The sequence below is a fragment of the Epinephelus moara genome, chromosome 16, assembly GCF_006386435.1.
Source record: "Epinephelus moara isolate mb chromosome 16, YSFRI_EMoa_1.0, whole genome shotgun sequence".
NCBI classification, from domain to species: Eukaryota; Metazoa; Chordata; class Actinopteri; order Perciformes; family Serranidae; genus Epinephelus; species Epinephelus moara.
Window position 1 is genome coordinate 2,666,106 of NC_065521.1, and position 14,536 is coordinate 2,680,641.

The 14,536-nt window shown below is 41.6% G+C and overlaps 1 protein-coding gene across 3 annotated transcripts in view; it reads left to right on the forward strand.

Annotated features, from left to right (window-relative positions):
• The first annotated feature begins 870 nt into the window (after positions 1-870).
• LOC126403561 (target of Nesh-SH3-like) overlaps positions 871-14,536 on the forward strand; it is a 33,905-nt gene continuing 20,239 nt past the window's right edge. For all 3 annotated transcript variants that reach the window (XM_050066302.1, XM_050066303.1, XM_050066304.1), the window contains exons 1-7: positions 871-1,073; positions 7,173-7,352; positions 9,963-10,031; positions 10,106-10,238; positions 12,595-12,776; positions 12,907-12,959; positions 13,485-13,524. In XM_050066302.1, the coding sequence (XP_049922259.1) occupies positions 998-1,073; positions 7,173-7,352; positions 9,963-10,031; positions 10,106-10,238; positions 12,595-12,776; positions 12,907-12,959; positions 13,485-13,524 (733 nt within the window). In that variant the 5' untranslated portion in view covers positions 871-997. The remainder of the gene's footprint in view (positions 1,074-7,172; positions 7,353-9,962; positions 10,032-10,105; positions 10,239-12,594; positions 12,777-12,906; positions 12,960-13,484; positions 13,525-14,536) is intronic.

The following is a 14,536-nucleotide window of genomic DNA, read 5'->3' on the forward strand; positions in this document are numbered from 1 at the left end:
AACCACAAAGAGACACAAACAACCACAAAGAGACACAAAACAACCACAGAGAGACACAAAACAACCACAAAGAGACACAAAACAACCACAAAGAGACACAAAGTAACCACAAAGAGACACAAACAACCACAAAGAGACACAAATCAACCACAAAGAGACACAAACAACCACAAAGAGACACAAAACACTCTCTGTGGTCACTGTATTGTTGCTGTATGTTTTGCAGCCTGAAGGGGACTCTCAGCAGCAGTGATGTCATTAACGGTGACTGTGAGACTCTAAAGGACAGTGAGGACAGTGAGGACAGTGAGGACAGTGAGGACAGCACAGAGCGTCACTGAGCTGATGTGTGTCTGTCCTCATGTTCCTGCTGTTTTCAGTTTGTCCTGGTTGTGATTCCCTCCACAGCTCCGCTGGCAGGAGTTATACACCGTCACAGAGCCAACAGGGACTGGAAACAACACACTGAGAGGAGAGGAGAGGAGAGGAGAGGAGAGGAGAGGAGAGGAGAGGGGGTACATGATGAAGAAAGCAGAGAGAAAAGAAAAACCTCGTTTGAGGTTTCAGAGAGAAGAAAAGAGAGAGGAGGAGGAGGAGGAGGAGGAGGAGGAGGAGGGAGCGTACAGTACGAGAGGAAGGTGATGATGTCGTCCAGGCCACGCCCCCCTGCAGAGCCTATAGATGGAGGTGTTTCTGTGGTCCTCCTCTCCACACCAAGAACGTTCCACAGTTGATAAGTCCTAAGACTGAGCACGCTCAGTGAAGTTGTTCAGCTCCTGGTCACTCCTCTTCATCATCGTCCTCCTCTTCATCATCTTCCTCCTGGAGCTCTGAGAGGTCATGGCAGGCATCGCNCTCCTCTCCACACCAAGAACGTTCCACAGTTGATAAGTCCTAAGACTGAGCACGCTCAGTGAAGTTGTTCAGCTCCTGGTCACTCCTCCTCGTCATCATCGTCCTCCTCTTCATCATCTTCCTCCTGGAGCTCTGAGAGGTCATGGCAGGCATCGCTCTCCTACTGCTGCTCGGAGGGACCTTTGTCCTCCAGGGCGTCCCTGCACAGACGATCAGAGGTGAGTGGACAGATTCAGACTGAGCAGATGAGACAGGGGGACAGACAGGTGGGGACAGACAGGTGCTGGATCCTCCGTACCTGTGTCACGAGGCGTTCAGGTGCTGAGTGATGAAGCTGCACGTTGTTCTGCAGCGTGTTGGTGCGTTCATGTTTGCACGTTCCAGAGCAGTTTGCTGTGAGGCAATAACTCTGCAAACAGGTGTGTCTCTGTGTGGACGCTTTGTGTCTCTGTTGTGATTTTGCATCCCTTTGTAGTAAGTTTGCATCTGTTTGAGAACATTTTGCATGTCTTTGTGGTGGTTTTGCATCCCTTAGTGGTCATTTTGCTTAATCTCTTTTTGCATTTTTTGTAGAAAATTTGCGTCTCACCGAGATAATTTTGCATCCCTTTGTGGTTGTTTTGCATCTCTCTGTAGAAATTTTGCATCTGCTTGAGATAATTTTGCATCTGTTAGTGGTTGTTTCACATCTCTGGTCATTTTGCATCTCTTTGTGTTGGTTTTGCATCTTTTCCTGGTCATTCTGCATCTCTGTCCTCATCTTGAATCCCTTTGAGGTTGTTTTACATCTCTCTGTAGAAATTTTGCACCTCCTTGTGTTCATTTTGCATCCCTATGTGGTCATTTTGTGCCTCTCTGTGGTTGTTTTGCAATTGTTTTGTAGAAATTTTGCATCTCTTTGAGATAATTTAGCATCCCTTTGTGGTCATTTTGCATCCCTTTGTGGTTCATTTTCATTGTTGAGGTCGATTTGCATCTTTTTGTGCTCTTTTTGCATCCCTTAGTGGTCATTTTGCTTCATCCCTTTTTGCATTTTTTGCAGAAATTTTGCATCTGTTTGAGATCATTTTGCATCCTTTCATGGTTGTTTTGCATCTCTAGAAATTTTGCATCTGTTAGTGGTTGTTTCACATCTCTGGTCATTTTGCATCACTTTGTGTTGGTTTTGCATCTTTTCCTGGTCATTCTGCATCTCTGTCCTCATTTTGCATCCCTTTGAGGTTGTTTTGCATCTCTCTGTAGAAATTTTGCACCTCCTTGTGTTCATTTTGCATCCCTGTGTGGTAATTTTGCACCTCTCTGTGGTTGTTTTGCATCTGTTTTGTAGAAATTTTGCATCCCTTTGTGGTTCATTTTCATCGTTGAGGTCGATTTGCATCTTTTTGTGTTCTTTTTGCATCCCTCTATGGTCATTTTGCATCATTTTTTGTAGAAATTTTGCTTCTCTTTGACACAACTTTGCATCTTTTCGTGGTCATTTTGCATCTCTGAGATAATTTTTCATCCCTTTGAGGTTGTTTTGCATCTTTTTGTAGAAATTTTGCACCTCTCTGAGATAATTTTGTGTCTCCTCATGGTTGTTTTACATCTTTCAGTAGACATTCTGCATCCCTGCGGTAGTAATGAGGGTTCTTAGCATGTTCTCTCCTCTGTACCTGTGTGTAACGAGGCGTTCAGGTGCTGAAGCTGCAGGACAGTGATCACGTCACTGTTGTGCAGGTTTTCTTTTCATGCATTTTGGTGCATTTTCAGTGCAGGTTGTGATGTTGTTGTGATGTTGTTGTGATGTTGGTGTGATGTGAGGACTCATGCAGACAGGTGTGATTCTCCCGTGGAGAGGGGGTGGGGCTAATTCCTGATCTAACCTGTGATTTTCTGCCTCATTGAGTTTGTTAACGTTATGTAAGACGATGAAATCCTCCTTCAGAGCGACGCGGTGGTCTGAAGACTTGCAGAGGAGAGGATTACCTCACCAGGCGGGAGACTGCCAAAAACAACACACACACACACACACACACACAGAGAGAGAGAGAGAGGGGGTTTCTTTATATGGAAGTTTACGAGAGACAAAACTGCAGCGTGAGCGAAACATGTAATGAACAGTGAGAAGCACTCAGCGACTGATCCAACCAAACTCCACTGGCACTCTGACACGTTTAGGGACGATCTTTTCCTCTCGTCCACACAAGTCGTGCAACGACTCGTGTTTCTGCAGGGACTCGTCCAGCTGCTCGCCTCCTCACCAAACTGCAGCTCAGATGATCCGCACCCAGCTGTAAAGATCCACATAAAGCTTTTTATGATTTAGTTTGGTGTTCCTGTTTTTTTCCACAACGACGACCAAGAACTCAGATTCTTCTGTTTTTATTCCGCCTGTAAAGGGTTAAATTTGACCTGCAGGTGGCGCCAAATCCCCTTTATTAAGTGAAGTTATCAGAGAAATACATTAAGTAATTAAAGAGTGTTTTGCAAGTTTCATTGGAGTTTCTTCTCCATGTTTCCCTCCAGACCAGTAAACCAGACCAGTAAAACCAGCAGCAGCTCATTAGTTGACACATCAAACAGAGTTTGTTAGTGTAGCTGAGACCGATGCAGAAACTCAACCAACTCCATTCAGTTTTTGTTCTGTTTCAGAGTTCACTTCAGAACTCGTCTCACTGATTCTTCGTGTCAGTACGCGCTACTCTTCAGTTCTTCAACACACGTGTATAAATATGTTCGTGGTAGTTTTTTCGATACCATAAGACAGCTGACGGGGTCTTGTGTTAGTTTCATGTATAAATTCACGATACTTCTACTTGACTCTTTGTACTCTGATGTCCTTGTTGTGCACGTTGTTACTCTGGTGAATATCTCTTTGTGGTACTTTGTTGTACTCGTTGTGGTTACTTGTGGTACTTCTGGGGGTCTGTACAGTGTCTAGTAGTACTCAGGATGTACTCTTGGATACTTGCTGTTGAACACTTCTGTTGTTTGTCCTACTGTTATAGCAGTAACTTCTTTCATATTTCGTCCTTGTGATACTTTACATGGTACTAGTACATGGTGGTACTTTCTGGGTATGTTTTGTTGTAATACTTTGCGGTACTTGTGGTAGTTTTTTGGACTTCTGGTGGAACAGATGGGGATCTGTGGCAGTTTCTTGTAGTACTCATGTTGTACTCTTGGATACTTGCTGTGGTTGTGTTGGTACGTTGTGGTACTTTCTTGTACACTGTGGTTGTTTGTGGTACTTTTGTGGCATAGCAGTAACTTCTGGTTGTAGTTCTGTTAAGTCTTGGTCGACTTTTTGGTACTTTGTTACAAGATCCTAGTTGCAAAGTACGACAAGAAACTGCAACAGACCCTCAGAAGTACCACAAAGCATTACAAGTAACACAAAGAACCCAGAAAGTACCACCATGTACTATAGAGAACTTTAAAGTGTATAATACCTTTAATACTCTGTGGTACTTCTGGGGGTCTGTGGCAGTGTCTTGTACTACGATGATGTACGCTTGTTAGTTCTCTGTAGTACTTCACATTGTGGTACTTGTGGTACTGTTGTCTGTACTGTAGTAGTACTCATGCTGTACTCTTGGATACTTGCTGTGGTACTTTATTGTACACTTGTTTGTCCTACTGTTATAGCAGTAACTTGTGTCATCTTTTGTCCTTGTGATACTTTACATGGTACTAGTACATGGTGGTATTTTTGGTAGTTTTTTGGACTTCTGGTGGAACAGATGGGGGTCTGTGGCAGTTTCTAGTAGTACTCATGTTGTACTCTTGGATACTTGCTGTGGTTCTTTTGGTACTTTATTATACACTTCTGTTGTTTGTGGTACTTTTGTTGCACAGCAGTGACTTCTTGTAGTACTCTTGTGTCCTTTTGGTCGTCTTTTTGATACTTTGCTGTATACTTGTTTCAGATATTATACACTTTGAAGTTCTCTATAGTACATGGTGGTACTTTCTGGGTACTGTGTGTTACTTGTAATGCTTTGTGGTACTTTCATGTACCCATTGTGGTCACTTTTGGACTCTTTGTGGTACAAATGGGAGGGTGTGGCAGTTTCTCGTAGTACTTTGAGGTACACTTGGTTATTTTCTGTGGTTCTTTTGGTACGTTGTGGTACTTTATTGAACACTGTGGTTGTTTGTGGTACTTTTGTTGCATAGCAGTAGTTTCTTGTAGTACTTCTGTTTAGTCTTGGTTGTCTTTTTGATACTTTATGTAAAAGTATTATCATTTGTGGTACTTCCGGGGGCCTTTGGCATTTTGTTGTAGTACTTTGATGTACACTTGATAGTTCTTTGTAGTACTTCACATTTTTTGTTGTAACAGTTTCTTGCAGTACTCACGTTGTACTCTTGGATACTTGCTGTGGTTGTGTTGGTACTTTATGGTACGCTATGGTTGTTTGTGGTACTTTTGCAGTGTAGCAGTAACTTCATGTAATACTGGTGGTACTTTCTGGGTACCCTGTGGTGCTTTGTTGTACCCATTGTGGTTACTTGTGGTAGTTTTTTAGAACCTTTGTGGAACAGATGGGGGTCTGTGGCAGTTTCTTGTAGTACTCACGTTGTACTCTTGGATACTTGCTGTGGTTCTTTTGGTACTTTATTGTACACTATGGTCGTTTGTCCTATTACAGCAGTGACTTCTTTCGTCTTTTGTCTTTTTGATGCTTTGTTTCAAAGTATTGTACACTTTTGGCACTTTGATGGTTGTAGTTTTTTGTAGTACAGTGTAGTACTTGTAGTATTTCTGTGACTCAGTGGTACTCGCTCTTGTCATCTTGTGTGAACTCTGGTGTGTTATGTGCAGTAGCGGGACCATGGTGCACGTCGTCCTCACTCGGAGGAGCTCCTGCAGCTGTCGGCCTGAAACAACACTCAGACTTGATTTAGTAGTTTTTCCTTCTGCGGGTTGTTGAGCGCGACTTTGATCCAGTCAATCAGCTGCTGCTGGAAATCCTCCGACAGGCCGCTGCCAGGAATGAGCTGCAGGATTACACATGTCCAGCGTGTCTTTTCTCACACTGATCCGCAGAACAAACATCCCACAGGAGGACGTGAAGAAGACGGATGGCGTAATGACACAGCTCTGTGGACTGCAGGAGGCCCCGCTGTGTAATCACACCTGATTGTTTGACTGCGCGGCGGCTCGGGGCGCTACGAGACGTTAATCAGCTAAAACAACACAGTTCACTCATTCATCCCTTAAAGGGACATGCCACCTAGTTTAACATGTGGACAGCGTTTTTAAATAGATCTCATCTTGGGAGCCTCCAGATGCAGATGTGCGAGGAAAACCACTCTATAACATTGACATGTTGTGTACCAGATATTATCCAGTACCTAAAGTTCTGAGTTTATCTATATAAGACTTTTTCAGGAGTTCTGGGCTCCTGTATGATCTCACGTCACTTCAGCAGAATGTCTGAGTAAAACATGTGAAAAATGCAGTTTGGCAGAATCAATAAGCGAGAAAATAAAAATAAAAATCAAAGACACCTCTCTGTTATGAAGATTTTTGGGACTTCTGGGGCTCCGTACATCAGTTGTACCTACAGCAGAACATCTCAGTAAAGGTCTTTTGTTATTTGATTTTTGTGTTTCTTCTAAAGTCTGTTTGGGTGTAGTCATGCTCTAAGTTTTATAAATACGGTGCCTTTGGTAGTTTCCATGTCATCAAACATTAAAAGTGAACCGAATTAGCTGTTAGCAGCTCCTTATTTCAGTGAACCTCTGGATGGACATCAGAGAAAAATATTTGTTTCATGTTTGTGACTTCAGATTTTTTGAGTGATGAACAAAAGGTTGCAACTTTTGAGTTTTTTAAAGTCTCTCAGTAATAAAGTTAAACTGGTGGTTTTCTGTTCCTGAGTTCTGAAAAAACAAAAAGGTTTATAGTTCCTGAAACATTTTGTACTCGTTTAACAGTCGACCGTGACGTTCGGTTTGAACTCAGAGGTCAGGACGATGTTCATTACCTGCTGGTCCATGGGCCCCAAGGGAAATCATAAAAAGTAATATGGAGGGTTTGGTTTCTGAATGAGACATTCATGTCAGCATGAAATGAAATCAAAGAGTGGTTCATCAGAACGGAGTGTTCCTTGAGACTGACGGAGAACACATACAGACGCTGGACACATTTACTGATCAGCAACTTTTCTCTTCTCAAAGTAACAAACACAACCTTCAATATTTCAGATACAGCACTTTTATATTGTTCCTGTGTTTTAACGCTGGTCCAATGTTTCACACGACTTCTCATAATTTGATTTCATCTTCATCCGTATTGTTCTTATTTATCTTCTCCTCCTCCTCAGTGCGGCGTCAGAACATGAAGGTTCGGATCAACGCCACCGGCGACACCATCGTGATGAAGTTTGTGCGTCCGAGTCCGGACGTGAAGCTGGAGGGTTATATCCTGGGTTACGGCAGCAGCATGTTCTCCAAACAGTTCATCCAGCTGCCTGAGAACGGACAACCGTACGAGACTGAGATGGGTAAGACGGGATGAGGACGGGGACAGGTCTCTATGGAAGCCTGGAGAGGACATATCTTTCAGTTTTAATATTATCAAAATGTATGTGTTTGTATATTTGTTTCAGTGTTTCATTATATTTTATTAAATCTGGTAATTTGTCCAATAAATTTTAGGGAAAAGTCCCCTCTGAGCTTCCATACCTGTTTATTTAAATTGTGTTTTATAGTTTAAGTGAAAAGTTAAAAATCTATACAACTGTGAGAAGCCCGGCTAGAAGGTGAAGACACAAACTTTGCGTGATTAAAGAAATTAAAATCTACCAAAATGTGGCTGGAGTCTGGTGGACAGATCTTGAGTTACATCTCTCCACCGAACACATCCGAAACATTTTGCAGTCAGGGTTTAGTTTTTGGGTCGGACTGCCAACAGCAGATGTTGGGACCAGATGTTTTCGGTATTTTACACTCAATTTCTTTAAGTAGATAATAGACTGATTTATAAACACGAGCGTCAGTTTGTGCAGGACCTCATGAAAGATTTTCATCTCTGAAGCCCTCTGTGTCGCCGTGGGACTGCAGGTTGAGTTTCTGTGTATGTGAACGCTGAGCCATCAGACTCGTGGGAAGCGCTGAGTTTCTGCAGAAATACTTTTGGGAAAACCAGAACGTGAGAAGCTTTGAGAAGCAGCAGGTGGTTCTGATCCTGTTTCTGAAGCCCGGCCAGCAATCTTTATCCCATCAGAGGAGAAAAAACGTGAAAAGCTTCGACATGTGATGTGTTTAAGGGAGCGTATCAGCAGAGGGGGTTAACAGCAAACCGGCTGAAAGTCGTCCTTCAACACTGGAGGCTGATTTGTTTGCACTTTGCAGATTTTGGGGGTAAATCTTTTCCTTTTGTGATGAGAGTGGAGGGACATCAGCTTTTCATGATGCTTAATATCGTCCAAAATGTGGCTGAGGTTTGGTGGACAGGTCACCTTTACCCAAATGACCTTTATTTTTTGTATTTTGGATGTTTTTCCTCACACCATCAGCTTTTCTCCAAATTTAAAACCTCCATATTTTGGCTGCGGTTTGGTGGCAGTCATCTGGATGACTTTGAATTCTCTCTGATGACGTTAAAGAGGCTCTGTCCCAGTGCCCACATTTAAACATTCACAGTTTTTATCGTGAAAATGTTTCTTTCTATTTTGTTTTTCTATAGATCCCTAAAAAATGTGAGCATTGTGTTTAAAAATGACCATATTTTGGCTGAGGTTTGGTGGACGAATCACCAACACCCCAAACATCGACTGATATTTTATTTCAATAAGTCAAATGTTGAGTTTCCATCGTGTTGTTGTTTTGGCACCGTGCGGTGTGTTCAAGTGCTGCATTGGAAATCAGACACGCTGTTCTTCCGTTTACTTTCTGTGAGTCAATGAAAGTCAAAAGATAAATGATACACACAGTTTAGTTTGGGAGGAAGTTTGAGCTCCACTGGGAGACGTTTCATTTCCATTTCTCATCTGTGGCTGCTCTTTCTGCCCCGAGGTCACCTGTCAGAGAAAGCGTGTGGGCGGTCCTGCTGCGTTCGTGTGGTGTTTACCTTCCTGGTTAAAAGCCCTCAGTAGCGATCCATCCATCAGCAGCTGGGAGAGGAGGACGACCGCAGTGTTGACTCTTTAAATCCGACTGGGTTTTTGGTTTTTAGCCACATGAGACTCAATAATTCAATTTCCTCTGCTTCTCATGTTCCTCTGTTACAAGACGGCGTTCTCCCAAAATTATCTGTTCTTCTGCTTTCAAAGAAAAGAAAAGTTGAAATGAACAAAAATGTTTTTATATCAAATAAAAACCAGTTTGAAATGATAACAAAAAATAAATAAAAAGACACATAAAAAAAAGATCAGAATAATTGATAAAAAAAAATGAGAACAGGACAAAACTCTGGACGGGAGGAAAGTGAAGCCCTCACAGTAGATGAGGTTTAACGAGACGAACTCAAACTGAAGCTGAAGGACATGTTGGAACAAACCGTCCGTTGGCAGCGCTGAACCCTCCTGACCTTCAGGACAAACAGCAGCTGAGGATTCAGGATTATCTGAGACAAACAGCTTCTGTTCCTGACCTCAGGTGACCTCAGGTGTTTACAGGTGATGGATGAGGTCAGCAGGGGGAAGTAGAGGGGGGCGGGGCATGTTTCCACCTGTCAGCATACGCAGCTTTGAAGAGCAGGAGGTGAATGAATGAGTTCGTTTTCAGGGTAAAGAGCTCAGGTTCAGTTTCAGCCCTGAAGTTTAGACTGAAGACCGGCCCGTGACGGGACAACAAACAAATAAACACTGTAAACAACAACAAACATTTAGTGAGTGACGACAGGAAACAGGAAACATAAAGGTGAACAATCTGATCCGAAGCTTTCAGTCGAGTCCCACCTGGTAATGAAACATAACAAACAGTTTTTGTTCAGAGCTCAAAGACACAAACTCGGGGATTTAACCTGTGACTCGTGGTGTCGACTTTAAACCATCAAAGTGAGATTAAAGATCAGATATAATTTTCTCTGCTGTGCGTCTCCTCTGTTCTTCTGATCAACCTCATGAATTCACCCTGAAGATGAACTCAAAACAAACTACGCTCTGTTCCAGACGCTGAGCCCAAGTACCTGGTGGCCGTCCAGCCGATCCCCGCCAACGACGTGAAGAAACACTGTACAGGTACGCTGACCACTTCCTGTTTGTGGTTTCATACGTAGCCTGATGTCTCACGCTGTCCTCACCTGTGTGCACAGGGAAGGTGAACCTGGAGAAGCCGCTCCACCTGGTGATCGGCTCCGTCAGCCCGACGGCGGTGCTGCTGTCCTGGGGGAACTACCTGAAGACGCCGTACGAGGGGAACATCATGAACGAGTGTCTGGAGGACGGGTGAGAGGATATCACATCATAATATCATGATTAGAAGTTAATTACATATTTATATCTGCATAATTAACTAGTAAAGAACTTGTGATAACAGGAAACAATCGTACGGTTAAAGATCTGATTGTTGCAAAAACAAGAAATTGAGCTTGTGATTTGTTTGTTCAAAAACAAAATCTTAATTTTCTAGTTCGTAAACAATTAGTGGAAAATAACTCGTGAGTTGCGTTCACACTGGACGTGAATAGAACAATTCACACATGAGTTACATATACGTCAATATTAAGACGTGATTAGATGCAAAGTCCCGCAGGACTGTGCGATGGACGCCACGCAAATGACATGAAATACGTAAATTAAGTGGCGTGAAAGAAGCAAGCAGCGCAATTTCACATCATGCGCTTATTTGTGAGAGTTGAAAAATCTGAACTTCAGAGACCAGTTCACGCCACAAAAGTCCTTCCAGGACATATGATGCAGAGCACGTACATTCATTGATTTTACACACGTATGACGCAGGTTAACACAAAATATTCTAGCGTTCAAACTCAATGTCACGATGACAAGAGAATATGTTTTAATTACAAAATCTAAACATTGTAATTACAAAAAACCTATAGTTACGAAATTCGATTGTCACAGTTCAGAGTTCCCAATAACTGTGATTCATATTGTCGCATTTATGAAAAAATATCTGAAAGTTACGAGATCAGATTGTTGCAAATATAAATAAAAAATAGCCTCATAGTGATGAAGAACCCACCACAGTAATTATCCCCGATACGTGATAATTCAGAGAAAAAAGATCTCTGTGACGACACTTTGTCAGTTTGAGACGCCGCCGTCTTCAGACTTCGTCCAAAAATAAAAGGAAACTGATCTGTTAGTGATGACGGAGACAGTTTGACCTGCCGTGTGGTGAAACATGAAACAACAGAGCCACCTTCATCTGAAGGAATCTCACAGATGTTCCACATCAAACCTGTTTGAGACGACGTGAACATGAAACATCCTTTCATGTGTTTCATGTGTTTTACGAGCTTGGAGGAACTCCTGACTCTAAAGTTTGACTCTGTGACGACCAGTTCGATTTAAAGTCCTCAAACTCTGCTGCTGTGTTGACTGATGTTACACCGGCCGACTCTTTTCCATCAGCTCTCCTGCCTCCAATAATCCTGTTTTTTTCTCTTTTGTCGAACAAGTTGGAGAAGCTGTCGGAAAGCTTGACCCAGGCGTCCCCCGCCACTCTTATTACACGTCTTATTAAAAGCTAATGTCTTGGCTGCCGCCTCAGATTCTTTGGGTCTGAAAAACACTACATGATGGAGTGAAAGTGGAGAGCCGCCGGCCAGAAGTAACAACAGCGACTGGGGGAAGCTGTTGAGCGAGCGCTTGAAGTCAACGAACCGTGTGGAGGCGGTTTTCTGGTCGAGGAAACTTTGATGAACTCATTTTTCTTTGGAGTTCCAGGAGCTGTCTTCAGTTTTGGGCCATTAAGCAGCTTCATCATGATGAAGTGTCTCACTCCGGTCTGTCTTTGACTCCATCGCCACACGAGGACATCAGTATTGGACAATTTCACAAAACCACAGACGACTTTTAACAGTGTGACTCTTTTTATGGCACTGTACGTTGGTCCAGTCTGATATATCTCAACAACTACTGTCAGGAACTTTGGTTCAGACGTTCATGTTCCCCAGATGATTAACTCCAATGACTTTTGTGATCCTATCTCGTAGAACCACCTGCAAGTCTTCATTCATCCAGTGAAACTTTTCATCATCTACCAAAAACAGACAGTGTACCCTAGCGCATTTTCTGCCGACACCAACATGAGACTGACTTTTGGTCATTACTGAAAACCCTCACTTGACGCAGCTTAAATTAACCTTCGAGGTATCATTTTGGGTTCTTGTAAAAGACCTGGGACAATTTATAGACACATAAATTACATAATAGCACGTAAACTAAAAATATAAAGGAACCAGAAGTGAACCCTGAGGAACCCCACGAGTCATAACAGACGCATGATGGATGTGGAAGTCAATAACATGTTAGCATCAACTGCTTTTTTAGATTGTGAGGTTGTTCTGTTGCCTCCAGTCAACCAAAAACAATCAATGAATGCAACTTTAGGTAATGTTGCTGCCTGAAAATTGCCAAACCTTCGAGTTTTTAGACTAGAAAACAGCATCTGGGTTCTTTTAAAAGCTCTGGCTCTTTATGTTGTTTTGGAGAACCTGTCTGATGGTTTATAGACACATAAATTACATGTCAACAATCGAACCCTGAGGAACCCCACAGCTAAAGTAAAGCTGAACTGAAGCAGGTAAAAGCAGACTAACTGTGACTTTCTTTTCAGGTTCTACACCATTCGCTACAGGGAGAGGAACAGGAAGTGGATCTATCAGACCTGCCCAACCAGCGACACGGTGGTCGACAACCTGAAACCCAACACGCCTTACGAGTTTGGCGTCCGGTCCAACAAGGACGACCGCAGCGGGATGTGGAGCAAACCGATTATCCACAACACCAACATGGGCAGTAAGGACGCCATCTTTGTTGTCTTGATTTTGACGGACAGTTTTTATAGATTACAGTCGTGGTTACATAAAGGTGTTGTTAATATCCTGACCTTTCTGCTGTGTCTCTGATCTTCATCCTTATATTTCAGATAAAAATACACAGAAGCCGTACAAGCTGCGTAACCCCCTTGCGAAGCCGCTGGTACGTAACCTTCTGTTTAATTACTCATAGAAACTGAATGTAACTACCAGCAGCCTCTCTGCCAAGAACTCCAATCAAATACAAATCATTTCTACCTGAATATTGATTTGTTGTCTTATGTTTAATGTGTAACACCTGAAAATGGAGCTCCTGCAGGCAGCGGGTCCTGTTTAAAATTGGTCTAAAATAAAAAACTATCAGAGGTGGAGCATTCATTCCTTCTGCAGCAGAGAGATAAGACTTCTGTCTTTCACACTATCATGTTGTCTGCATCGTCGAAATCCGGTGGAATCCAGGTGGACCGTATTTATGGCAGAGTTCTAAGGGTTAATACTACATTACTCATGAGCCTCAGCGGCCTTCGCAGAGCTGCACCAATACTGATCCAAAATTTATTCTATGATTGGCCTCCTGACGGCAAAATGTGAAGCCGTCTGATCAGATTAGATGTTTTGCAGAAGTGCACTCTGGGACTTATAGTTTTGTTGAAGTTTTAATCTGAGTGAATGTTTTGTGTGTTTTCAGAAACCTCTCGGTCCTCACACCCTCTTCCCTCCTCGCCCCGGTAAGACCTGAGATCCTTTAAATGTACTGGCGTTAAGAACTGAACGAGTTGAGGCAGCGTTTCTGCTGCTGCTGTCGCTCACTCGTTATTTCTGCTTCACGTTATTGGAGGAATCTTTTTAATTGAACCTCATCATCATAAAAACATCTTTCATGTTCAGGCTGGTTAGAAAATATCTGCATCAAACATCAAGTCCAAAAATGTTTCACATAAACGCAGAGAAGAAAAATGAGTGTTTGGTTTTAGGATCAGTATCAATTAATTTAATGATTTGTTTCATAATTTAAGATGTGACAGACACAGAGGACACAGTGAGTCTTCTTTGTTATCAAGTTTCCAAAATAACCCCAAAGATATTTAAATTACAGTTTGATTTTTTTTAAAAAGAAAAGAAAGAAAAGCTGCAAATCTTCACGTTTTTACTATGTGTTCAGTAGCAATTGCACTTCAAAAGTATCAGTGATTGTGACACAGGAGGAGCTTCTAAGAAACAAATTAAAACTTTAAAAAGTAAAATGTCCAAAAAATACATGTAAAGTCTCAAAAATATGGTAAAAATATGTAAAAAAAAAAAAAAAAAAAAAAAAGAAGAAGAAGAAAATATTAGTAAAATGTATGAAAAATGTGTACAAAGTTTGATAAATATTAGTAAGATATCTGAAAAAGTATTAGTAAAATGTCTATAATATATAATCTAATATCTGAAAAATATTTCTAAATTTTAACCCCAAAAATAGTGAAAAAAAGTCTGAAAAATTTTAGTAAAAAGTAAAAAAGAAATTGTAAACGTTCGAAATAATATGAAAATTAAAAAAAAAATTAAATTAAATTAAATATTTTTTTAAAATTTAGTGACATGTTTTAGTAAAATGACTAAAAGATATGTTTGATATCTGAAAAATATTCATGAAAATCTGAAAAATATCAGTAAAATGTCTAAAAAGTATAGTAATTAAAATGACTAATTAGATTTATGATGAGATTTTAAAGTTTTTCAACTCACACAGAAAAC